This window comes from Bos indicus, chromosome 20 (assembly GCF_029378745.1).
Source record: "Bos indicus isolate NIAB-ARS_2022 breed Sahiwal x Tharparkar chromosome 20, NIAB-ARS_B.indTharparkar_mat_pri_1.0, whole genome shotgun sequence".
Lineage (NCBI taxonomy): Eukaryota > Metazoa > Chordata > Mammalia > Artiodactyla > Bovidae > Bos > Bos indicus.
In genome coordinates this window covers 377,205-403,782 of record NC_091779.1, presented here as the reverse complement: position 1 = coordinate 403,782, position 26,578 = coordinate 377,205, and the positions used below count along the sequence as shown (strand labels likewise).

The 26,578-nt window shown below is 52.0% G+C and overlaps 1 protein-coding gene across 4 annotated transcripts in view; it reads left to right on the top strand.

Moving 5' to 3' along the window:
• SLIT3 (slit guidance ligand 3) overlaps positions 1-26,578 on the top strand; it is a 723,070-nt gene that overhangs the window by 679,794 nt on the left and 16,698 nt on the right. For all 4 annotated transcript variants that reach the window (XM_070774480.1, XM_070774479.1, XM_070774482.1 and 1 more), the window contains 6 exons: positions 416-513; positions 4,353-4,492; positions 6,978-7,071; positions 14,099-14,236; positions 15,726-15,966; positions 17,956-18,086. In XM_070774480.1, the coding sequence (XP_070630581.1) occupies positions 416-513; positions 4,353-4,492; positions 6,978-7,071; positions 14,099-14,236; positions 15,726-15,966; positions 17,956-18,086 (842 nt within the window). The remainder of the gene's footprint in view (positions 1-415; positions 514-4,352; positions 4,493-6,977; positions 7,072-14,098; positions 14,237-15,725; positions 15,967-17,955; positions 18,087-26,578) is intronic.

Sequence of the window (26,578 nt, the reverse complement as noted above, 5' to 3'; positions counted from 1 at the left end):
AGTCAACTCTGGTAACAGCTCTATGAGGTAGGCGTGTAGAAGTTAAAAAGCGAATACAAAGTAAAGGTCAGCCAACTAGGAAGAGGTGAAGCTGGGAGGTGAACCAGCTCTTCCTGGCTCCAGAGCCCCTGCTCTCGGCCTGTGGGTTAGGACAGTGGGGAGGGGCTGAAGTCTGGGCAATAGTGAGGCTGGGGGCCGCGGTCCTGAGCTCCTCCCCGCGCCACGCACCATGGAGCGACCCAAGGCAGGGGCTCCCTTGGGCTTTCCCCAGGGCACACAGCCAGCTCGCTGGTCCCAGAGCCCCAGGCGACCTCCCCCGCCCTCATCCCAGAGGGAGCTGGGAGCCCACAGGGCCTCCTCTTCACGGCGGCCGTGGAGAGCCTCCCTCACCATGTGCTTCTCTCTTTCTCCTCAGGGCAGAGACTGCACCGTGCCCATGAACACCTGCATTCAGAACCCCTGTCTGCACGGAGGCACCTGCCACCTGAGCGAGACCCACAAGGGTGGGTTCAGGTAACAGCTTGCCCTGGGCCTCCCTCCTCAGTCTGCCCCGCGACTCTGCGGCAGGCGGAGGAAACCTGGCTCCACGCCTCCTGCAGCCTCACTCCACCCAGCCCTCGATATGAAGGACTTTAAGGCTTTGCCTTCCCTATAAGGCAGCTACTGCTATCCCTCTTGTACAGATAAGGAAGTTAGGGCATCAAAGGGATAAATTGTTCGTCTGCAGTTACACAGAAAGTGTTCAGACTGGCATCTGAATTCAGGGAGTCTGTCTCCAGAGCCAGGAGGTCTCCAAGGGAAGCTACAGTTGCTGGCTGAAGTCGGAGCAGGATAGGATAATCAATAGCTCAAAAAACCTGCCAGCCTGGAAATTCTACTGTTCTTTCCTGTGTTGATTACATGTTCATATGTGCCGGGCACTTAACTCTAAATCTCATTTAAATCCTCCCAAGGACCGTATCCAGTACAGGTAGTTCCTATCCCCGTTTAATAGATGGGGAAACTGAGGCACGGAGATTGATTTGCTCTGAGTCACATATCCTGACACTCATTCCTGAGTCTTCCAACCCTGCCTGTTTCCTCCCTGGCATTAAGAGCTCAGGAAGAAAAAAGGTAAAAGCCACTTAGATATTTTTCTCATCCCTGTCTTTGGAGCTGGCCCTCTGGGCCTCTGCCAAACCTCTGGCCCCTTCCTGCTTCCCACCCATCCCTTGCTGCCTGCTGATGCCGTTTCCTGGACCCTACCCTGGCAAGAGCAGATCAGGGGAGCGGGCCCATGGGGCACCCCCAAAGAGCCAGGGGGCCAGGCAGCAAAGGAAGGGGCACTGGGTGCCGTGCTGTGTGAGGAGGTCGGAGCACTCAGGGCACAAACAATGAACAACCACAGGCCCCCTGGCTGGGTTACTATGTGGTCTGTGAAAGAAATTCAGCTTCTGGGCTCCAGGTTCTCCCTGGGGAAGACAGCCGCCCACATAGCCATCTGCCAAGTCAGCCCCATCAAACTCAACTCTGGAAAAGTGAAATTCAAGGCAGAGCTCATCTTCCTGCCTGCAGTGGGCCAAACTCTCCCCCACTGAGAGTGGACGTGAGGAGAAGCCACCCAGAGCTCGCGCAGCAGTGGCCACGTGGCCTCAGTCAGGAAGCACTCCTCCAGGCCTGGGGAGCCTGGCCCCATCCCCACCCGCAGCCCCGGGACCCACGTCGTCGTCCGCAAGAGGCAGGGGCGCCCCTGCAGGTGTCACTGCCCTCTTTGCAGGGATGCGGAAGGTCTGTCTGCACTCTCCATCACCGAGGAAATCCAAATGAACTGGATTGTTTAGGACTTAATTTTCAAGGAAAACAGCCCAGACCTACAGGATTTGGAAAATGGGATGCAGGGCTCAGGCAATGAGGCCCTCATCCTGGGATGGCATAGCTTGTGTGGGATCCCCCACCTCACCCCACCACCCAGGGCAGCACCTGGTAGGCTGGCACAGGGAGGGCCCCTGTCGGGTGGCTTTGGTCCCGTGTCCCTCTATTCAGTGACCTAGAGTTGCCATAACAGAGGACCACAGGCTCAAGGGCCTGGAACCAAAGCATGGCTTCTCACATGGCTCAGGCAGTAGGGGCACACCCCCCTGAAACCAGGAGGGGGCTCCTCTCTCGCCTTCTAGCTGCTGATGGTTGCTGGCAGTTTCTGGTGTTTCTTGACCTGCAGCTGTGTCACTCTAGTCTCTGCCTTCAGCTGCATACACAGCCTTCTCCCTGGGTCTGTGTCCACATGACCGGCTTCTTATAAGGACACCAGTCATGTGAGATTAGGCGCCCACGCCACTCCAATGTCAATTCATCTTCAGTTAGCTCATGACAGCTGCAATGACTCTGTTTCCCAATGAGGTCACATTCCGAGGCTCGGGGGAGGGGGGTTAAGATGTCAACATATCTTTTTGAGGGGACACAATTCAATCCATGACGCCTCTGACTAGTCAGAATTCTGGAAGCATCACCTACCTCTTAATCCAGATGCTTCTCCAGTCTTGACGCTTTGACTGTCTGCTCACAAAACAGGCAAAGGCTGGCAGGGTTGGCTGGACAGGCGTGACTTGCTGTCTGTCCACACAGCTAACACATTGCTCTTGAGATATCTTTGACATCCCCTCCTCCTTCCTCCCCCCACCTCCCACCAGGTTTCCGGTGAGGACAAAAGACACTTTAACCTCGTTTCCACCCTTGGTCCAGTCCATGAGCAACCTCCGCTCCCTGGACCAGCCCCTTCTTACCCCACTTTCACGCAGTCCTAAGAGTCCTAAGTGCTCTCCGGGGAGAGTCAGAGGAAAATAACTCATATCAGGAAAATAGACAACGCTATGGTTTAAGATCTTTGGAAACCCGCCCCCGTGTGGCTCTGAAGAAATTACCTTCTTCATGAATGCCCGGGGTCCCGAAGAGAAAGAAGAGGAAGAAAAAAGAAAGGAGTTAGAGTCATTTATTTTGCTCCATGAAGAGTTGAAGAGCTCAGACCCAAGAATCCTTCTGCCTGCCTTTTGTAGAAAATGTGACCCACTTTTCAGGTCATAGAAAAAAGGATGTTAATTTGGATTCTAAGGGAATTCCCTGGTGGTCCAGTGACTAAGACTTGGGCTTTCATTGCCATGGACCTGGGTTCGATCCCTGGTCAGGGAACTAAGAGCCCACAAGCCACATGGTGCAGGGAAAAAACAACAACAACAAAAATAAGACCACAAAAATCCACTTTCTATTAGTTTAGTTTCAAATGGAGAGAGGCCTGGGATTCTTGGTCTGAGCTGGAACACAGGACCCTGGTCTCTGATGAGGGGGGTGGCCCACAGGAAGAGTGAGATTCCTGCATCGTTCATTTAATTTCATTTAATCAGACTCTCATCTTCCACCTGCACCCTCTCAACTCCCCTCGCCCCTTGTCATCTGCCCAGCCTTCATCAATACTGACTGATTTTTTTTCTGACTTATTATCGGGCAGTGCAGCCTGACCCTGGGGCTGTGGCCAAGGCCAGGCAGAGGAGAGGGAATGAGGTTTATATCCAAGAGGTTTAACACTGCAGGGACATGTTAAGGAATTGTGTCATGCTGGTCTATGGTGTTTTTAACCAGAAAGCGTTGGCAGGAAAGGTGTCCTCCCACCCGACTCCCTCGTCTTCCAGAAGCAGGAGGGGGCTCAGAAGTAGCAGGGATGTATGAGAAGGAGCAGTGTCCCTGAGGGAAGGTTAAGGAGGTGTGTGGTTTTGTCTAGAACAAAATCTAGCTGACATGCTTTCTGTGTTGTGTACCCGTGTAAGTGTTTCCTTGTATAATCTCATTTAATGCCTACAACCACCCTGGAGGTAGGTAGTACCACCAGTCAACAGATGATGAAACAGATACGAAATTTAACCCAGGAAACCTGGTTGCAAAGCCTGATCTTGGCCACTAAGTCCTGCTCCTGCTCCGGATTAAAAAGCTGCCCTTGAGTCACAAAAAAAAGTACAGAGTTTGTTACGCTGTTTCTCTCTCTGTCTACAAAAGAGACTAGGCATAGATCATAGCTGAAGGGTCGCTTAGAAGACAAGAGTTAAAGCTCTACCACTGCCAGCTGGGGGAGCCCTGAAGGAGGCATTGCCGTAGGATTGCCCCCAGCAAGGCAGCCACCCAGGGCCAGGAGAGACTGGAGGCAGGGGGCTATCAGAAATGCCCCTAAGGCTCCTAAAGGTCTTCCTGCTCAGAACTCCAGGCCTTGTGTGCCCCAAGAACGGCCTCGGACTCCCAGCCAGAGGAGAAACCTGACTGACTGTATTTCCCACCCCCGCCTTCCCCTCTGCCGCTCCCTGACCCTTGACCCCACCCACGCATCCCCAAAGCTGCTCCTGCCCTCTGGGCTTCGAGGGGCAGCGGTGTGAGATCAACCCAGACGACTGCGAGGACAACGACTGCGAGAACAACGCCACCTGCGTGGACGGGGTCAACAACTACGTGTGTGTGTGCCCGCCAAACTACACGGGTGAGCTCCCGACGCCCGGGTGCCCCCGACGCCCAGGGGCGGGCTGCCGTGCGGGCCTGCGTGGGCGTGGCGTGAGTCCCCGACGCCCAGGGGCGGGCTGCGTGCGGGGCCCTGGGTGCCCCTGACGCCCAGGGGCGGGCTGCCGTGCGGGGCCTGGGTGGGCTTGGCGTGAGTCCCCGACGCCCAGGGGCGGGCTGCCGTGCGGGCCTGCGTGGGCTTGGCGGGAGTCCCCGACGCCCAGGGGCGGGCTGCCGTGCGGGGCCTGGGTGGACTTGGCGTGAGTCCCCGACGCCCGGGGTGGGCTGCGTGCGGGGCCCTGGGTGCCCCCGACGCCCAGGGGCGGGCTACCGTGCGGGGCCCTGGGTGCCCCCGACGCCCAGGGGTGGGCTGCCGTGGGGGCCCTGGATGCCCCCGATGCCCAGGGGCAGGCTGCCGTGCGGGGCCTGGGTGTCCCCGACGCTCGGTGGCAGGCTGCTGTGGGGGCCTGGATGGGCTTGGCGTGCATTAGAGGAGACCACTGTGTGGTCGGCCAAGTCTGACTCTGCAGACCCCACAGACTGTAGCTTGCCAGCTTCTGTCCGTGGGACTCTCCAGGCAAGAATACTGGAGTGGGTGGCCATTTCCTCCTCCAGGGATCTGCCCCACCCAGGGATCAAACCGGCGTCTCTTGCGTCTCCCGCGTTGGCCAGCAGGTTCTTTACCACTGCACCCCCTGGGAAGCCCACCACTTTCTAGGCTTCTTCCAAAAACTCCATCTTCTTTCCCGCTCTGGACAAAGACTTGAATCCAAAAAAAAAAAACAACCCATAATATGCCCTGAGGGGCTTCCCAAAGACCCTCTCCCTTAGTTTGTCTACCCCTCCCCCACCCACCCCCACAAATCACTCACTCCTCCCCACTTTGATCAGGTCCCCGGCTTTCAGCTCTCTGTTCATTTAGTTCATGTTCATCCCCTCCTTCGGGAGCCCTGGGCTCCCCAGTGGTGTCTGAGGCCAACTGAGAGGTACTTGCCTTGCACTCATGCTTCATTCAGGTCTGAACTGATGGTGGGAGAATGGACAGGGGGTTGGGGAGGTTGCCGAGCAAACACTTACGAAGGCAGTTTCCTGCCTGCTCTTCCATTGACCAGGATGCAGTTCTGACTCTTTGTACTTTGTTCCTGAGAATGGGACATCGAGGTTTTGTCTGTGCCAGAAAATGTCGGAAGTGTCCCACAGAGAATACACTTCTCTCAGTGTCACGGACAGAGAAGAAGCAGAAGAGGCTGAGAAGGCACACAGGCACCCTCTGTGGTCTCGAGAGGCTGGGGACACGGTGAAGGCAGGGTGGGGTCCGCTTGCCCCCACCACAGCAGAGAGCCAACTCTGGGGCTGTGTCTGCCACGCTTTTCCACCTAGCCACCCTCGGACCCTCCTTCACCCTGCCCCGGGCACACCTGCCCCACGCCTCTCTGGCTGCAAGCTTGTTTCTCTCCATCAGTCTCCATGTGGCCTGACTGGGTGGAATGCAAGGAAGTTATCAGTGGTGTGTCTTCCAGGAACCTGACCCCTGCAGGCCTGTCTGACCTCCCACATTCTGCTTTCTGGTGGTGTGAGTTTTCCGGGGCTTATCGGCAGGCCTTATATCTTTGGGTATTTATGACCTGTTTGGCATTTTTCTGGCCCTGTGAATTTCAAAGGGGATGTAGCCAGAGACCAGAACTTCAAATTCTTTCCATATTTTCTTCTCTGAGAAAACCCACGGGGCTTACTTATCTGTAACAGGTGGACTGCACTGCTAAGCCCTGGCTGCCCCTCCAGGAAACCCCTGAGTTTCCACCAGGTTTTCCCATCATCTCGCTGACAGCTGTGTGTTATAATTGCCTGGTTATTTGTAGATCCGCTCCCCCAACCCAACACACACACACCACGGGGGAGGTTGGGACTGGATCACTGCGGTGTCCCTGGCCCCTGGCAGAGTGCTACCACACAGGAGGGGCTCCATAAATGAGTGTAGAATGAAAGACAGATAAGCACAGCCCACAGTCAGGGGTGGGCTTCCCGGTGGCTCAGGCAGCAAAGAATCCGCCCGCAGTGCGGGAGACCTGGATTCAGCCCCCCAGTTGGGAAGATCCCCTGGAGAAGGAAACAGCTACCCACTCCAGTATTCTGGCCTGGAGAATTCCATGGGCTGAATAGTCCATGGGGTTGCAAAGAGTCAGACACAACTGAGCGACTTTCACCAAGTCAGGGGTGATTTCGGCTACTGCAGCCCCTGGATAATCAAGTGAAACAGCCAAATGGCAAAGCTCTAACAGTGCCCAAGAGAGGTCCTGGGGTCTTCTTGTGGTCACTGCCAGGGAAATTGAGACAGAGGTGCAGAAGAAAGGAGATGCCTAGAGAATAAATGGCAGGCTCCTGACCAGGGACTGGATGAACCTGACCTTCTAGCCGGGGCATCCCCCTGTCTCCTCCCTGACGCCTGGGCTCTCTACCCGCCCCACCAGGTGAGCTGTGCGACGAGGTCATTGACCACTGTGTGCCGGGGATGAACCTCTGTCAGCATGAGGCCAAGTGCATCTCCCTGGACAGAGGATTCAGGTGAGGCTCATTCATGACTGGCACCAGGTCCCGAGGATTTGGCTCCAATAACCTGGGTTTGCGGCAGAAGCTCTGGGGTTCTTTCCATATTTTTTTTTCACTCTCTCTTTTTCTGTTCGTTTGCTAGCATGTGCTTTTCTGTACCTCTGACTAGTCATGGTCTAATTCTCTCTTTGTCCGTGTCTTTCTTTATGAGTCTCTGTGTCTGCCCTCCCTGTTCTCTCCTCTCTTGAGAGAGCGAGCAAGCCCCTTTCTCTGACCCCTCCCTAGTCTTCCTTCTCTTTCCTCCCTCCCTCCCTCTCAGCACATGTTTTCTTTTTCTTTTTCCTGTTAGAACACTTGAGTTTTATGCATTTCTTTATTTTAACACCAAAAGCGGCTAATTAACAATGTTGTGATAGTCTCAGGTGAACAGTGAGGGGCTCAGTCATACATGCACGTGTATCCATTCTCCCAGATTCCCCTCCCGTCCAGGCTGACGCTAACAGTGAGCAGAGCGCCATGTGGTCTGCAGCAGTCCTTGTTGGTTATCCTTTATAAATATAGCCTGTGTATTCCCAAAGTCCTGTCCCTTCCCCGTGACAACCACGAGCTCGTTTTCTAAGTCTGAGAGTCTCTGTTTTATAAGTTCATTTGTATCATTTCTTTTTAGATTCCACATATGACAGATGGCACATGATATTTATCCTTCTCTGTCTGACTCACTTCGCTCAGTGTGGCATTCTCTACGTCTACCCATGTTGCTGCAAATAGCCTTATGTCATTCTTTTTAACAGCTGAATAATACCCCATGGTATATGTAACACGTCTTCTTTATCCATTCCTCTGCCGGTGGACTTTTAGCTTGTTTCCATGTCTTGGCTGTTGTAAACAGTGCTTCAGTCAGCATTGGGCTTCATGTATCTTTTAGGGCCAGTTCTCTGGATATATGCCCAGGAGTGGGATTTCAAGTTCATATGGTAGCTCTATTTTTAATTTTTTACGGAACCTTCATACTGTTCTCTACAGTGGCTGTACCAGTCTACATTCCGGCTAACATTGCAAGAGGGTTCCCTTCTCTCCACATCACCTTCAGCAGTTATTGTTTGTGGATTTTTTCATGCTAGCCATTCTGACTGGTGTGAGGTGGTATCTCATTATCGTTTTGATTTGCGTTCCTCTAATAACTAGTGTTGTTGAACATCTTTTCATGTGCCTATGGACACATGTGTCCTCTTTAGAGAAATGTCTGTTCAGGTCTTCTGCCCGTTTTTTGAGTGGATTGTTTTGTTTTGATGCTATTGAGTATCATAAGCTGTTTGTAAATTTTAGAGACCAGTCCCTTATCAGTCACATCATTTGCAAGTATTTTCTCCCAATCTGTGCGTTGTCTTTTTGTTTTGTTTATTGTTTCCTTTTCTGTACAAAAGCTTTTGAGGTTAAGTAGGTCCCATTTATTATTTTTGCTTTTATTTCCATTATTCTGGGAAATGAATTGAAAACGACGTTGCTGTCACCACGTCTTTTCTTTCCAGAGCTAGTGCGGTGGAGCCACCCCACAGAGGAAGCAGAGGCCAGAGGGCATCTGGTGCCACTCCCCAGATGCAGCCCGCCCTGCCCCCTGGCTCCAGCAAGTCCGCCAGCTTGTGTGCCTGCGCGTGGTGGGGGTGGGCAGGGAGGAGGCAGGCTGTGGGCTCTGACGGGCCCGGCAACGTGGCCGCTGGGGCGGCGTCTCCGGGGGAGCAGGGGCACGCTCGGGCTGTTCTAAGGGAACACAAGAGGCTGCCTCAGGAGGAGACAGCAGCTCTAGAGCCTGCAGACCGAAGGGCGCCCCTGGGAACTCCTGGGCACTGTCCCCACCTCCTCCCTCCACACTCCTTTGTGAAAGTGTGCCGTTGCCTCTTCTGGAGAAGATCCCGAGGCCTTCAGGTCTTGGGATTTTCTGATATTGGGAGGGACACCTCCGAACCCTTTGGTCAAGAGCACTGTCCTATCCCTGACCACGCACCTGCCTCCCCTCCTTCTGGTAGGCTCTGTCTGCACTGAGTGGGGAAAGTGGGGTCCTCTGACACCAAGGAATCAGGGTTGGGGGATCTGACAGAGACCAGAGCAGCTGTGGGGGAACCCCAGACAAGCCCTCAGCAAAGACAACCAATGTGACCCTCACAGCCACCTGCAGAGATAAGGGATATGGGTCTAGAGCTCGGTGCCTGTGCTCACGAGCCTTGAAAGAGAATTCTGCCCAGCCTGTCCCCAGTGGCATCCCCAGCCGCTTACAACACAAGCTCAGACTGTGGTCTAGATGTCCCCAGGAGCTGTCACCACTCAGAGTCTGTTCAGCTCTCAGTCACGTGGCAGAGAGTTCTCAGACCTGGGGGTGTTGAGACTCTGATTCTGTACTACAAGCTCAGGACTTCATGCAAACCCATGATCTTAGAAAGCCCCCGACATCATGAGATCACAGGGTCTTAGAACTGTGGACTCTTAGATTCATGGATTCTCCAAAACTTGAACTTGTAAACTCTTGGAATCCTAGAATGTAATAACGATGGGTTCCAGTTGCTGTCCTCCCGCCAATGCACCACAGTCCCCAAATCCTCATTGCAGTGAGGGTGGTGGATAGTGTAGGAGGTTTCTTATTTCCTCCATCTGAGGCTCTTGCCATGGACCTGGGGGAGGGAAATTTGACACCACACAGAGGTTTAGAAAAGAAGGAATTCCTGGGGCCCTAGTTTCGGGCCCTGGGTGCTGCTGGCATTCTGAGGAGGGGGAAGAACCTCCTGGAGTAGAGAGGGAAGCCCTCTACTCTAGGAGGTGAGACTGGAGGTGACCACCAAAGGATGGGTGGCATTGGGATGGGCTGAGAGAAGCAGGGCCCTGCAGGCGGGGCAGAGTCTATGTACGTAAGGGTGACTGAGGGCCATGAGCAGGCCTGCTTGAGTTTTCCTTTTCTATCTGGACATATGAAGCCTAGAGCCCGTGACCAGGAAAATGTTAAGAGGAGTGCAGGGCTCTGGCCTCAGAGGGAGCAGAGGAAGCTGAGGCCCTTCAGGTTTGCCTTGCCGGCTGTGTCCCCTCGAGATGTGCCAATACGTTCTGGGGTAACCAGTTACCTAAGCGTGAGGAAGAGCGAGCGATGCCTCTGCCGCCTGGCCCTGCTTCTCCCACTCCAGGATCGGACCTCAGACCAGGGCTGCTCTTTAACTGAGGGGCGAGCAAAGGGCTGGGAGGAGAGGCTTAAAGCACAGACTTGAACCCAAAGCTGCGGCGGCTGGACTGACAGGCAGAGTGCTTTGCGTATGCCTAGGAAGGGGTAGTGGTGGTCGCTGAGCTAGGAAGACTGGGTAGAATATCCATGGACGGAAGGACATCAGTGGTGTTCCCAGCCAAGTGGACAACAGGCTCAGAGGAGGCCTGCTTGGATGAGCACAGCGAGCATGGAGGCTGGTCAGAAGTGGTCCAGGGTGCTGGACTGGGGCTGGGGTGCTAGGGAGTTAGGACCACAGATCTTGATTCTCTGCTCCCTGTCCCTGGAAACTCTGTCTACTGTAACCAAGACCTCCTTGAGTTCAAGGACAAAATAGAATAGAAAGAAACCAGTCTAGCTTTCAAAATCTTGAGATAATATATTTATGCACAGTGTCTCTTAGAATCTTGATGAAGTCTACAGGCCAACTCAATAATGTTGATTTTTTTTTAATTAAGATGCATTTAAATCAAAAGCCCCTTCTCCCAGTGCAACATTTTTTACTTTATCCCACAATCCCCCCCCCACCCCCCACCATCACCGTAATGACTCACATTCCCAGGTGGGCCACAGGGACACTAACAAAAGAGATGCGCAGTCCCTGCAGCCTTTGCCCAAGTTTGAAGGTGTTTATCCTTGGGGATTTCCTTGTATGCTGTTCTAATGAGGCCTCAACTCAACAAAGCAGATAGGACTATCAGTATCTGTGACATGAACGCTGAAATAATATACTGAAGGCCTGAAAGTAACTGCCACTACACCCTGAAAGCGACAGAACCAGAAACAGAGATGGCGGTGGCCAGCACTCCCTCTGTGTCAGGCACTGGGTATGACCACGTTTGACACTCAGCACCCTTAGGATGTAGAAACTGTTACCACTTTCTGTGTGGGCTGAAGCACAGCGAGGTGGAGCAAGCGGCCGACACGTGTGCGTGGAAGGGGATGAGAGCTGACCCAGGTCTGACTGATTCCTCAGCTCAGTCTGGAGACTTCTGATGTCCTGAAACCAAGGATGTCACTTGGTTACTCCTCTATGTCCAGAATCAGTAGGTTAAATGCGTATCAAAATGGCATAAACCTTATGCTTTAGAAAAAAAAGGCAAGACATTTGAAAACACGGAATGTGGGGTATACCACCAGTTGCTTGTCTTTAGCCGATAGAGAAATGTTGTAGGGATCCTTGCCATTAGAGATGAGGTCCATGAACCAGCAGCGTCAGCATCCCATGGGAGCTTATTGGGAATGCTCATTCCCAGGCCCCACCCAGACTCCCTGAATCAGAAGCTCTACTTTTACAAGACTCTGGGGGTTTTGTTTAGGAAGCACATGTGTAGAGAGGGCTGTAGCATTGGAAAGAAAAGAAGGCCATAAACACATCTGCCTCCAGACCTCTACTGCTTCATCTGCAAGGGAGCATGGCTTCCCTCATTCCTCCTAAAGACTTCAGCAGCCCTGAACTCCGTGCTTACCAGGCTGGGTTTGCCCCTATAAGTAGTGAGTAGCTAGTGTTGCCTCGGAGAAGCTCATACAGCTTGAGTTGCTCTGCAGGTACTTAGAATTCAGGAGACACAGGCACATATACCTACCGGGGCCAGGTTTAACCCTCGCAGAGGCCTGGCCTGCAGTATATGCAGCATGCACTCCCACAAAGTCATCCGCAGGATGACGCTTTCAAAGACTAGGATGAGGTGGGGGCAAAGGTGTGAAAGTTTGCACTTGCTGGTGCAGCAGTAGGTCACGTGTTTCAAATGTATCCATCATATAAGTAAAGGTGAACAGGTCAGATCTTAGAGATGTCACAGCTTTTGGGCGCAGGCCCAGTAAATCCTCAAATTCTAGAACTTGCTGGCCTCCAGGGACACCCAGGTCCCCTGAGTATCGTACCATACCACGAATCCACAGCACGCAGCAACCCCAGCAGCATCAGGATCTACTTGCGATTCCAGCCCACTTCTCTCCATCCTAGAGCGGGTGGAGCAAGGAGAGTGGGGAGGGAGGACCATTCCTTTGTCCTGATGCTTCCCCCGTCGGGCTCCTTCATCATGTAAGTGTTCCAAGGTCTCACTTCCTACCTCACCACCTATTGCACACCTTCCTCTGTACCAGCTTCCTCCTCTGACTTGCACAGGCTGTGTTTATTTTTCATAGTCTGCCCAGTAAAATTCAGCCAGGGACCCCAGAGAGGTGTGCAGGCTGAAGGCCCTGCAGGAGGGAGAGGAGCTAGGAAGGATCTGTGTTCGTAAGTGCCTGTGTGTGTGCTTGAGCCCCTGTGAGTAAGGTGGTACCTGTGGTCTGTTTCTTGCTGGGACTTTGACACATTGTCACCTCAGACAGAGGAGCCCAGAGATGCATGTTTCTGGCCCATGTTCAGGGAGGCTGGCCATAGCAGCTGCCTCTGGCCAGGTTGAAGCCTGGGCCTGCAGGGATACCATGGAGCTGCCGACACCGTGCTCCTCTGGGAGAGGCGGGGCAGGCCCGCAAGGCCTGGGTTGAACCACAGCTCCATACTCTCCCCTGGAGACCAGAGGCATCTATCGAAAGCAAAGGGATTCACCCTTCTCTCTGTTTGTTTTTTCCAGCTTAGTGTTGTTTTTTCTTTCCTTTCTTTCTTTTTTTTTTTTTTTGAGTATAATTGCTTTACAATGTGTTAGTTTCTGCTTTCACTTTCCTCCCTCCCACCCCACCCAGTCCCACCCACCTGAGCCATCACAGAGTACCAGGCTGAGCTCCCTGTGCTGCACCCCAGCTCCCCGATAGCATCTGTCTCACACACGGAGGTGCATATATGTCAGTGCTTCTTTCCCCCACTGTGTCCACACGTCTGTTCTCACGTCTGCGCCTTTATTCTGGCCCTTTTCTAGATTCAAATAAGTTCATCTTCACCCCTTTTCTAGATTCCACATGTACACATTAATACATAATATTTGGTTTTCTCCTTCTACTTCACTCTTTATGACAGACTCTAGGTCCATTCACATCTCTCCAAATGACCCAATTTCGTTCCTTTTCATGGCTGAGTAACGTTTCATTGCATATCTGTACCACATCTTCTTTATCTATCCCAGTTCTTATATCAGCCTGAATCTCTGGGGGAGAAAATGAATAAACAATAGAGAAGAATCAAAGGCAGTGCCGAGAGCATCATTTCTTCACCATCCTTATCAGCTCCTTCTGCATATCACGCTGTTTATTCAGTGTGGATCTAGTGCCCCGCACAGAGTGGATCACTTAGTTTCTTAAGCCGCTGTAAGAGGTGAAGGTACTGATCGTCAGCCACATTTATGGGTGGAGACACTGAAACAGGCACCGAGTAGCAGACACATGGAGAAGAGCATCTGACACACGTACGCGTAGATGAAACATCGTTATGCTGGGGGGCCTCGGGGAAGTCCAGTCCGCTCTCCCAGAGCCCAGGTCTCCTCCTGATCCTGGAGGGGACAGACCCTCCCTCACCGGGTGCTGAGAGACCTCAGCAAGGTGCTCTGTGAGAGGTGCGCGACGGAGGGCTAGGCTGAATACCAGTTCTACGTAGACAGTGGCAGATCCGAGCCAAAACCTGTCTGACCACAACGTGAGCCCCCCAGCCAGCTGCTGACAAGGTTTTGACTGGGATCTACCACTGTCTTCATGGAACTAGTTTCTAAGGTGCCCGTGTAAACCAGGCGGACACCGACTCGCAGGCTGTGGCCGGGCTTTGGGGAGCTCGTGGGGGCTGAGGGGCCTTGAGGACACAGGGAGATACAGGAGAGGCTGCCTGGAAGCTGGCCGGGCCTGGAGCAGCCTCGCTCTGACGTGTTGCAGGTGCGAATGCCCCCCTGGCTACAGCGGGAAGCTCTGCGAGGTGGACGATGATGACTGCGCCGCCCACCGGTGCCGCCATGGGGCCCAGTGTGTGGATGCGGTCAATGGCTACACGTGCATCTGCCCCCAGGGCTTCAGGTAGGGCTGAGGGGCTGCCGGGCAGGCGGCAGAGGGTGGGGGTTGGGGGGCCCAGGCGACCCTAGCCCTTCATCTCCCTTCATCTCCCAAACCTTCCTCACACCCCCAAGTCCCAGAGCAGACATTGTTAACCCCATGTTGTAGATGGAAAAAGGAGGTACCCAGGGCAACCCTGTGGCAGCTGGACTTAGAGTCAAACTTGGGCACGATGCCATGTAACGAAAGATGATACCATTTTGGAGCCCAGCTTGCACGGTGGAGGTAGCCATATGGCCACACTGGCAGGATCTTCTCTCTAAGCTGGAGAATAAACCATTATGGATTCCCTAGTGGCAGGAAAATGGAGGTGGATGGGAGGATTTTGGGGAGTCCCTGAAGCCGGGTGAGAAAAGGGAGACAGGAGGCGCTGGCCAGGTGGTCAGATGTCTGTGGGGTGTATGGACGCAGTGTATGGGTGGCAGCTCCAGCTCTGACCAGAAGGGAAGGGCACAGGGGGTCCCGGAGGGGAGGCCGGGGACTGCAGTCAAGGGGATCAGCCTGGGGGATGTGTTCTGTATACATGTCAGGTCTCATGGAAGCATAGAGCCAACTGTGCAGATGAGCCCTGGTCATGGACTGAGAACATGAGCCTGGAGGGAACCATGAGTTCTCAAGGCAGTTGGTTCCAAAGGCTGACTGAGGCCCTTTGCAAGCGAGGCTTATGAAAATATAAATTTCAGGGCCCCACCTCAGGGCTATGAAATGAGAATCAGGGGTGGGGAGAAGGAGCTGGAAACCCACACTTTAAAAAAAAAATGTTTTTAATTGTGGCAAAATGCACATAACACAAAATGTACCATCTTGAGCGTTTTTAAATGTACAGTGAGTACATTGATTGCTGTGCGGCTATCACCACCGTCCGTCTCCAGAAATCTTTTTATTTCACCAACTGAAACTGTACCTCCCAATTCCTCCTTCTCTAGCCCCAGCAGTCACCACTCTACTTTCTGTTTCCATGAGTTTGACCCCTCTGAGTACCTCATTCATATGGAATCAGTACCTCCATTCATATGGAATCAGACAGCGTTTGTCTCCTTGTAACTGCTGCTTTGGCTCAATGTCATCTCAAGGTCCATCCGTATTGTCACATACTTCAGAATGCCCTTCCTTTTCAAGGCTGAATAGTGTTGCATAGTGTGCACATGCCATGCTGCTTATCCGCTCATTCATGGCTCGAAGAGAGTCTGCACTGTTAGCAAATGTATCGCAGGTGATTCTGATGACACAGAAACTGAGGACCTGCACTCTAGTCCAACCGCATTATTTTAAAAGTGGGAAATCTGTGGCTTAGAGAAGGCACCGGCCTCCCCCCATCTCTGGCAGGGCTGGAACCAGTCCCCATTCCCTTTCATGCCACCCTCTCCCCAGGCAGCTCTTTGGCCTCAATGACCTGGCGTCTCCTCTCACCTTCCCCTGTCCTCTCTCCCCACCGTCCTCTCTGCCCTCCCAGTGGGCTCCACTGTGAGCACCCCCCACCCATGGTCCTGCTGCAGACCAGCCCCTGTGACCAGTACGAGTGCCAGAATGGGGCCCAGTGCATTGTGGTGCAGCAGGAGCCCACCTGCCGCTGCCCCCCCGGCTTCGCCGGCCCGAGGTGCGAGAAGCTCATCACCGTCAACTTCGTGGGCAAGGACTCCTACGTGGAGCTGGCCTCAGCCAAGGTCCGGCCCCAGGCCAACATCTCTCTGCAGGTGCGCCCCGCCCGACTCAGCCTGGAAGGACCCTGACCTGCCGCTAAGCTCTGACTGTTCTGGAAACAGCTGGGGTGGGGGGTACTGGCCAACTCCATGGCTTCTACAGACAGCTCCTGACTCCTCTAGGGAACAGTCATTCAACTACTATGTGCCAAGCAGGCAGTGGGGATTCAGTGGGGGATAAGACAGCCAAGCCCCTTGCCCAGGGCAGGAGAACAAGAAAATTGTCAATGATAACCCTTGGTGATGTGGGAGCACGCAGGTGGGGCTGTGATCCCAGCCTGCCTGGAAGAATCAGGGAAGGCTTCCCAGAGGCAGTGATAACTAAGCTGAGGTCTGAAGGATGAGTAGGAGTTGGCATGGAGAAGGGTGGAAGGGCTGATGGTGCAGGGTGAAGAGGGGTGCATTCGAGCCTGGGAGATCAGCATGTGCAAAGGCCCAGAGGCAGGAGTGAGCAGGGCATCTTTCAGGGAGCAGGAAACTGTTCAGTGTGAACCAGGTTCTTTTCCAGCTAACTTCTGTCAGGCTCCTTAACCTGTGGATCTGAGTAGTTCTTCCAAACCACATTTCCAGATGCTGTCAGTGCTGTTGGGGGCGGAGGGGGAGGCAAGGGATATGGTATAGAGAGACCCAGATGGCACTCGTGGTAAAGAACTCACCTGCCAACGCAGGAAATGTAAGAGATGTGGGTTTGATCCCTCAGTTGGGAAGATCCCCTGGAGAAGAGGGGGCATGATAACCCACTCCAGTATTCTTGCCTGGAGAATCCAATGGACAGAGGAGCCTGGCGGGCTACCGTCCACGGGATCACAAAGAGTCAGACGCAGCTGACTGAGCATGCACGCACGTGACATAGAGCAGGACCCTGCCTATAGAGCAGGCTTGGTGAGCAGTGGGAACCCAGAGGCACAGCTAGAGGGTGCAGGCCAGTTAGCAGCCCTGCCATGTGGCATCCACCGAGGCCCCTTCTTCCTTCAGGCTATGGTTACACTAGCCTGGGTTTAAGCTTATGGAGAAAAATATTCATTCAACAAAGATCCACTGGCCATCTATACCTGCCAGGTACCATTCTAGAGACTGGGGCTGCAGAGATGCACAAATGTTCCCATGGCCTCACCTCGCGGAGCCTCCAGTCCATAAGCAGGCCTCTGAGATGGGGGTGGACCACTGGCACTGGGTGGTCCACCACCCAGAAGCTCTGGGTGCCATCATCCCTTGTCCCGGTCACTTCATTGCCCTCCTGCCTTCCTCCCTTAGTCCTACTCACCCAGAGACCCAAGCATTACATCCCAACTAAAGGGGCCCCGGACCCCAAACACCCCAGTGTTCTATCCAACCAGCTGCCCCACACCCCCTCTCTCCACTGCCCCTGTGCCCGGCAGTGGGCACTGACTGGCTGTCCGAGAGCCCAGCCCTGAGCCCAGTGCCTGGTGAACATGCCCTCTGAGCAGCGGCTTCTGAAACCAGGGCTTCTCAGCCTTGGCAACACATTAGAATCTCCCGGGGCACCTTATCTTTGCCTGGGTCTCACCTCTAGAGATTTGCATGTAATTGGTTTGGGGTGAAGCCCAGACACTGGTGTTTTAAAAAATTCCCGAGTTCATAGTCAACACTGAATTAAATAGTAGTGGTTAGTCTTTTGTTTATAATTATTACTATATACAAAGAGATTAAGGCCCCGAGAGGCTAGATCAGAGCTCATGGTTCCTGGCATTTTTATATATGTGTTCACTTACACACACACACACACAACATAAAAACAATAGCCACGCATATTGAGTACCCCATAAGTATTTGGAATTGATCAATCAGCATTTGCTTGAGTATTAGGCACAGGCCTTCCTTATGGAAATACACAGACTAGACGGAAGAGGAAACAAGGACATGATTTCAGACCCAGGGTTCGTTCAGGATATGCCACCTGAAAGAGGGCTCTGGGGGTGGGGGGTGCCTCGGGGCGGCCCTGACTCTCGTGCCTCCCTCCAGGTGGCCACGGACAAGGACAACGGCATCCTCCTCTACAAGGGGGACAACGACCCCCTGGCACTGGAGCTGTACCAGGGCCACGTGAGGCTCGTCTACGACAGCCTGAGCTCGCCGCCGACCACAGTGTACAGGTGAGGACCGCGGCCCCGCCCCCGCTGCACGAGCGCCCCCCACCCCAGCACCTTCCGGCCTGCATCCAGCACTGTGAGAAGCTGCCAGAGGCTCTGGTTCTGCTTCTCCCCACTCCCCACCTCCAACACACACACACACACACACACACACACAGTCACACAGTCATACACACACACACACAGTCACAGAGTGGCGGGTGGGAGCCAGAGAGGCGGTCTTGGAGGAAGGGAGGAAGGCAGACCCACGGGGAGATGACACCTCATTACCATAAGATAAATGGCCAGCTGGCTCCTGGGCAGGAGCCTCTGCTCCAATGGAGACGAGGCTGCTTAATGAGATGCCCTTTTAAAAATGTCATCCCAATCTTTGATTAGTTTAAGAAAGAAAACAGGGCGAGATGAGCTTGGAACTCAAGGGGAAGAAATTCCAGAGCATGGAGAGAGCAGGACTTCTCCTTAAGTGACTTTCAAACTGTTCTAAAGGACAGTAGTTCCTAAACTTCAGTCTTTCCAACCATCACCCTGATTTTTACATTATCTGTATGTTAGCTGGGCTATTACTTAATGCCCTCCCTTACATCAGCTTTAAATCTGCTCACTTTTTAAACTTAGCTTCCTCCTGAGTGATAGCATCTGTGACATTACAGCTCTGCTACTTCGCCATGCTATATTTTTTTCCTCAAATGAATTCTCAACTAGGAACATTTAAAAACTATTTTAGTTACAAATATTTTTATAATAGGTATAAAAGGAACTACTCAAACGAGACATGTTTGTCTGTGTTACACTTAAAATCACATAAAACCTCCCCGTGGAAGGAGAGCCATTCCTTGGAGAAAGCACAGAATGTAAGAGCAAATCCCATCCAGAGGCCGGCCCTTCCCCTCTGGAAGCAAGAGCACGTCTGGTCGCGATGAGTGAAGGGCAACGTTTTTCCCAGTAACTAAATCCTTTCTTCAATCAAAACTTCATGTGGAATTCAATCATGCTAAACACACAGGAGCACAGCCACCCTGCAGAGCTGGAGGGAGCAGTCTCCTCCTTCACACACACCCTCACGGAGGCCCCAGCCCACCTCCCACGAATCCCAGCTGAAAACCATCGGCACAAACCAGTGGTTCTTTTTTAAAAACTTATGTATTTGTTCGGAGAAGGCAATGGCACCCCACTCCAGTACTCTTGCCTGGAAAATCCCATGGATGGAGGAGCCTGGTGGGCTGCAGTCCATGGGGTCTCTAGGAGTCGGACATGACTGAGCGACTTCACTTTCACTTTTCACTTTCCTGCATTGGAGAAGGAAATGGCAACCTACTCCAGTGTTCTTGCCTGGAGGATCCCAGGGCCAGGGGAGCCTGGTGGGCTGCCGTCTCTGGGGTCGCACAGAGTCGGACACGACTGAAGCGACTTAGCAGCATGTATTGTTTGGCTGTGTAGGTCTCGGTTGTGGCGTGTGGGATCTTCGCTGTGTCAGGTGGGATATTTCGTTCCGGCGCCTGTGCTCAGCAGTTGCAGAGCTGGGGCTTTGTTGCCCCATGACATGTGGGATCACAGCCCCCCAACCAGGGATCGAACCTGTGTCCCTCGCATTGCAAGGCGGATTTTTCCTTTTAAGATTTATTTATTTGCTTTTATTTTTGGTTGTGCCCCATCTTTGTTGCTACGCACAGGCTTTCCCTGTGGTGGAGAGCAGGGACTTCTCTTGTGGCGCACAGCCTCTAGGCCTGTGGGCTTCAGTAATCAGGGCCTGTGGGCTCTACGGTGCGGGCTCAGTGGTTGCGGTGCACTGGAGTAGTTGTTCTGCAGCTTGTGGGATCTTCCTGGACCCAGGATTGAACCCGTGTCCCTGCACTGGTAAGGCAGATTCTTAACCACTGGATCACCACCAGGGAAGTCCCAAAGCAGTCGTTCTTGAGGTAAAGTCCCAGAGCAGCTGCAGAGCTGGAAGCTTGTCAGAAATGCACATTTTCAGACCCCACCCTGGACCTGCCAACCCAAGCCTGAAGCTCTCTGGGGTCCGACCCAGCCACCAGTTTTAAGGAACCTGTAGGAGATTCTGAGAAGTGCTTGCTTACCCATGAAGGCTTCCTGGAGGGGGAGCCATTTGCAGTGGGTCCTGAAGAAGGTGTGTGAGCAGGGAAAGCAGTGGGCCAGCAGGCTGGGAGAACAGCAACCACCAGCCTGAGGGACCATGAAAAGGCAGTGGCCATGAAGAGTCACAGCAGAGCGGGTGGCTGGAGAGGAGACCAGGCAGGTTTGGCCAGCAGGTTCAGTGAACGTCCCAGTGGCCTCAGAGTTCCCTGGAGCCAGGGGCTGCCACCGTCTGTGTTCCTGGGGCTGCTGGCCATGGGTGAAGTCCAAGGGACAGAGACCAGGTCCAGGGCTGCCTGACCAGAGCCTGAAGTGTCTGACGCATCTAGGTGTGGCTGAGTTCTCCCATGTCTCCGTGACATTCACCCGTGTACTGCGGATGACAGCCCTGCGTCCCCCCTTCCTGGGGGCCTGTACACGGACGGGGCAGGACAGAAGGTGACAGCCAGACTGCGGAGTGGCTGGGCTGGTCTAAAGCGTAGGGACTCCCCTGCCCTTCCCACACTGAGGTCAGCTGCTGGTTTGGTCAAGTGGTGTGCTGTTGATACAAATTTGGAATACTCTGCTGGTGTCTTAGGGCAGGAATGAATCAGGCATGAATCAGGAACCCATAGAATGGCTACTCGCTTGTCAGGGAGTCAGGCGAGAGTTAGCACGTGGCCCTTGGGAGACCCCAGGGCCCTTTTCTTACCTCTAGGAGGAACCAAGTAAAGAATGTCCCTGCCAGGATCCTCATGCCAAGTCTGGTGACATATTTTGTGCCCTTCAACCCCCAATCCTAAAGGCCCAAGGCTCTAAGAATCTCGTATTAAAAAATGGTTTTGCTGGAACTTCCCCAGCCGTCCAGTGGTTAAGACTCCATGCTTCCTGTGCAAGGGACATAGGTTTGATCCCTGGTCGGGGATCTAAGATCCCATATGCCATGAGGTGTGGCCAAAACATAAGTGGCTTTACTTCCAAATACTTTTCTCTAGGTAGCCCTGGTTTTTCCCCAGTAGTGCACTCACTCAGGGACATCTCTCAGGCACTGTTACTGAATCAGGTCTGACTGATTCAACTCAAGAGAAAGGCAAATGTTGATAGAAAGGGAAGTTGCTTTTAATCAGAATGCTGGCAATCTGGGGAGATGGTGGACTCAGTGTCCCCCAGAAACCACCTCCGAAGATTCTGTACTGCCATGAAAGCTTTTAAAGAGGAAAGAGAAGAAGTCTGAGTTAATCACTGAGGCGGGGACTCAGAGTCGTCACCTCTCCCACTCTGCAGACCTGTCAACTTCTTGTGACTCTTCTTTAGACGCTGTCTTGCTCACAGAGTTTGTCTGTGAGATGACTGAAGGGGAAGCTGGGGAAGAGATCTGGTCATCTGTTAATTACTTACTCATTTGTTCTACTTTGATCTATAGAAAGAACAGATCAGGCAAAGTATTGTGCAATCCAAAGATCTGAGTAGAGATGAGTAGAGCATGGGGGTGCCTGATGTAAGGTTAGTGAAAAGACACAAGAGCCTCCTGCAGGGAGCTCTTTCCTGCCAAAAGCTGCTTACAGTACCTCGCCTTGGACCTGTTGTAGGGGTTGGAGCCACAGTGTTCAGAAGAACACAGTCCAGGGAGGAAGGCAGATGTGTAAATAAGCAAGTGTTGTAGGAGCAGGATAAAAAAGGTCTCACAGGAGACGCCAGTGCCTGCTGTAGGGACAATGAAGAAGGAACAGACAGTTGATTCTGCTTAGGGAACTAGGGAAGGCTCCCTGGAGGAGAAGGTGATGTCTGAGCTGAGACATGAGCTATGGCTGATGAGTGTTTCCACAGGCTGAGAAACAAGGAGACTCTGGGGAAGGGGAGACCCCATCTGTATGCATGCAAGCCAGGCTGGGAGGAGCTGAACAGCAGCTGATGGAACCGGGAAGCCATACCAGCCTCAGAAAGATCTCCTCCCCCGAGTCACAGCAGTAAACTCTGATCTGCTCAGCCTCAGAGCCAGGGCCCACTAAGTTGCTTCAATCGTGTCCCGACTCTTTGCAACCCCATGGGCTGCAGCCTACCAGGCTTCTCTGTCCATGGGGATTCTCCAGGCAAGAATGCAGGAGTGGGTTGCCGTGGCTCCTCCAGCCTCCTCACAGGAAGGCAAACCACAGCTGATCTGATCCGGGATGGGGCAGCTGCAGTCCGTATTAGGGAAGTACAGGCCCAGAGCAGCTGGGTTCCGTGCAGGTTCCCAGCTGAAGTTGCAAGTAGAGAGATTCTGTTCCAGGCCCAGATACATAATACCCAAGCTACAAAAACCCACCCAAGTCCCCCCTGCCCCAGAATGGAGGCGGACTGCACTATTCCTCTGTTCTAAGACTTGTCTGAGGAGCAGACTCACCTGCATGCAAGGTCCAAGGGACCTGTAAGGAGACAGACTTGGGGGAAGCGGGTCCCAGCAGGCAGTGTTGGAGACCGTGGTAGCCCGGAGGGCACAGTGCCAACAGATGCAGCTGTGTGGGGAGGCAGAGGCTCAGAGTTACTTAGTGAAGTCGCTCAGTCCTGTCTTTGCGACCCCGTGGACTATAGCCCACCAGGCTCCTCCATCCAAGGGATTCTCCAGGCAAGAATACTGGAGTGGGTTGCCATTTCCTTCTCCAGGGGATCTTCCTGACCCAGGGATCGAACCCAGGTCTCCCACATTGCAGGCAGACGCTTTCACCTCTGAGCCACCAGGGAAGCCCCAGAGTCTCAAAAGAAGCTAGCAATTCAGGGTTTCCACGGGAATTCCAAGTTTAGAACAGCCCCTGAGATCCCTCTTTGGTGACCAGTGCGTGCTCCCTCCAGTCTTAATTACCACAGACCCATCCACTGCCAAGTCTTTATCTCATCCAGTCCTCACTGCAGGCCCCAGGCGAGCGTCATCACCCCAGTTTTAGAGGTGAGAACTTTGATGCTCAGATGAAGCCTTGGCCCAGAGGCCAGTAAGTGGCAGAGCTGGGACTCGAAGCCAGACCAGCCTATCAGAACCCCCTCTCCAACATGCTAGGGAGAAAGGTGGGCCAAGAGACAGCATGTGGTCCCGCTCTGATGGTCTGGGAGCCCAGGGTTGCTATAGTGCAGGCTGAGGTCTCAGGCTGCTGCCTAGCTGGAGCACCAGGAATTCTTTGTGAGGCTCTGTCGCCACCTAGTGGCCATGCCTGGGCATCCAGGTGCATGCTTCCAGCACAGAAGAGGGATGACCATTCACCCACTGTGGTGTACGGTCCTGTGCCTTGGGAACTTGGATTTGAGTCCTGCTTCCACCACCCACACTTTAAGATTTCAATCTGGACACCTTCGATCTCTGAGCCTTAGGTCTCACTTCTAAAATGGAGAAAAATTGTACATCCCATGTACAAGTGTTAGGGTTAAATGAGACAATGCGAGTGCTTTAGCATAGTTAACCACTCAACACAAGCTTTCTCCTCTTCCACCCCTCTCCCCCGCCACAACTTTTACTAAAAGGAGAGAGCGCTACGGGCCCCTCTTTGCCGACACAAGTTCTCATGCCAGTCCCGACAGGAACCTCCCAGCCTGGCTCTGATGCGGCCAGGGCTTCCCACCTCCTACTCCGTGCCATTTCAGTGGGCTTGGTGGATAATGAGGAAGAATGTCAGAGCCCCTTTCTCCTCTGAAATTCCTAAATAGATGACCAGGAAACTACTCACTGGGCCTCGGACCCATAGTAGGATTTTCTCTTTTAGAGTTCACAGCAAGTTGTTTGGGGTTTGGCTTTGTTTTTTTCCAATTTTTTTCTCATCTTTTGTAGCAGCAGAGCCATTTTTCCCATCTGTGTTTTACTTCAAAGTCCACGATTTAAAAAAAAGAAGTAGAAATGGAACCATTGTGATTCACAAGGTGGTGCCAAAAAATCAGAACCTGCGGCACTGCCAATCCCAAACCTTCAGGGACCCACTGTTTGAAAACCACCAGCTTCAGGCATTATTTCCAGGAGACCGTGGTTAGGATGGGCAGGAGGAAGGCTGCGTATTAACCGATGAGTACCTACTGGCACAGGCAAGGTTAGGGGAGGTTTGGTTTGGAGTGAATCCTTACTTTTTTTTTTAATTGAGATATTAACATCACATATATGTTATATATAACATATAGCATTATATTGTTTTAGGTATACAACATAATGATTTGATATTTGTATATATTGTAAAATGATCACCACGATATGTCTAGTTAAGATTCATCACCACACCTAGTTATAATTCTTTTAACTTTATGATGAGAAATTTTAAGGCTTACTCTTTTAGCAACTTCCAAAAATAGAATATTATTAACCATAGTCACCATGCTGTACGTAGCACCCCCAGGACTTAGCTTGTAACTGGAAGTTTGTACCTCCTGACCCACTTCCATGGTCACCCACCCATCCCCCAGCCCTGGTAACAACCAGACTTCTCTCTGGATCTGCAAGCTCAGGTTTTTTTCACTTTGCTTTGTTTTAGATTCCACATATAAGTTAGGTCGTATTGTATGATCTTCTTTTTTTTAACTTTTTATTTTGTATTGGGAAGTGAAAGTGAAAGTCGCTCAGTTGTGTCCTACTCTTTGCGACCCCATAGACTATACAGTCCATGGAATTCTCCAACCCGGAATACTGGAGTGGGTAGCCTTTCCCTTCTGCAGGGGATCTTCCCAACCCAGGGATCTAACCCAGGTCTCCCGCATTGTAGGCAGATTCTTTACCAGCTGAGCCACAAGGGAAGCCCTTTGTATTGGGGATATAGACAATTAACAATGTTGTGATAATTTCAGGTGAATAACGAAGGAGCTCAGCCATACATATACATGTAGCCACTGTCCCCCAAACTCCCCTCCCATCCAGGCTGCCACATAACCCTGGGCAGAGTTCCGTGTGCTGTACAGTAAGTGTGTGACCTTCTGTCTCATGGCTGAATAATATTACACTGTTCATACATACACCACATTTATCCATTCATCCATCGATAGACATTTAGGTTGCTTCCATGTCTTGGCTACTGTAAATAACGTTGCAGTGGATGTGAGAGCATAGATATTTCACAAGAATTTTTGTTTCTTTCAAATAAATATCTCAAAGTGGACCTGCTGGATCATATGGTAGTTGTAACTATTTGAAGAACCTTTATACTGTTTTCCATAGTGGCTGCACCAATTTATATTCTAATAATGCACAAGCGTCCCCTTTAGTCCACATGAACTCTTGTGATCTGTCTTTTTATACTAGCCATTCCAACAAGTGTGAGGTGATGTATTGTTGTGGTTGTTGTTTCTATTTCCCCAACAATTAGTGATGCTGAACACCTTCTCATGTGCATGTTGGACATCTGTATGAATTCTTTGGGAAACTGTTTATTCAGATTTCTTGCCCATTTTTAAATCAGATTGTTTGGGTTTTTGCTATTGAGATGTATGCGTTCTTTGTATATTTTAGATATTAACCCCTTATCAAATATATGATTTACAAATATTTTCTCCCATTTCAGTAGGTTGCCTTTTCATTGTGTTGATGATTTCCTTTGCTGCCCAGAAGCTTTTCAGCGTGATGTGGTCTCATTTATTTTTTGTTTCTTGTACTCTTGGTGTCGAATCCAGAGAATCATCACCGAGATGATGTCAGGGAGATCACCACCTTTGTGCTCGTCTAGGGGTTTTACGTTTCAGATTTTATGTTTGAGTCTTTAATCCATTTTGAGTTAATTTTTGTGTATGGTGTAAGACAGTGGTGCAATTGCATACGTTTGTATGTGACTGCCCGCTCTTCTTAGCACCATTTGTCAAAGAGACGGTCCTTTCCCCATTTTATATTGGTGGTTCCTCTTTTGGAAATTCATTGACCACATGTGCATGAGTTTATTTCTGGACTTTCCGTTTAGTTCTGAAAGGTTGTTGCTGAACCACAAAAGGACGCCGGGATTCTTGGCCTCCAGAGGAGAATTCAATCCGGGGCCAGAGACGAGGCTTGATCACTCAGAGCTTTTGTGTAATAAAGTTTTATTAAAGTTTAAAGGAGATAGAGAAAGCTTCTGACATAGACATCAGAAGGGAGCAGAAAGAATACCCGCCTGCTAGTTTTTAGCTGGATGTTATATAGTCACTAGCAGTCTGTGAATGAAAGAAAGGAATGTCTTAAAACTCAGAGAATGGCACCAGGCCCCTCATCCATACGATGTATTTTGGGATAATCTTGGCACCAGAGGAGTCATCCCGGGCTGTAAAATGATTGACTTGAGTCTTGTAGAAAGGCAGATTACCATACAAATAGTTTAATTTACATAGATTAGGGGAACAGTGTTTGAGTATAACATACTGGATTGTCAAGTTGGTTCTGAGCCATTAGGCGGAACTGACTTGAAGACAGAGACTGGGGTAAATTCGTGGTACATTAGCATAGCTTAAGACAAACATTT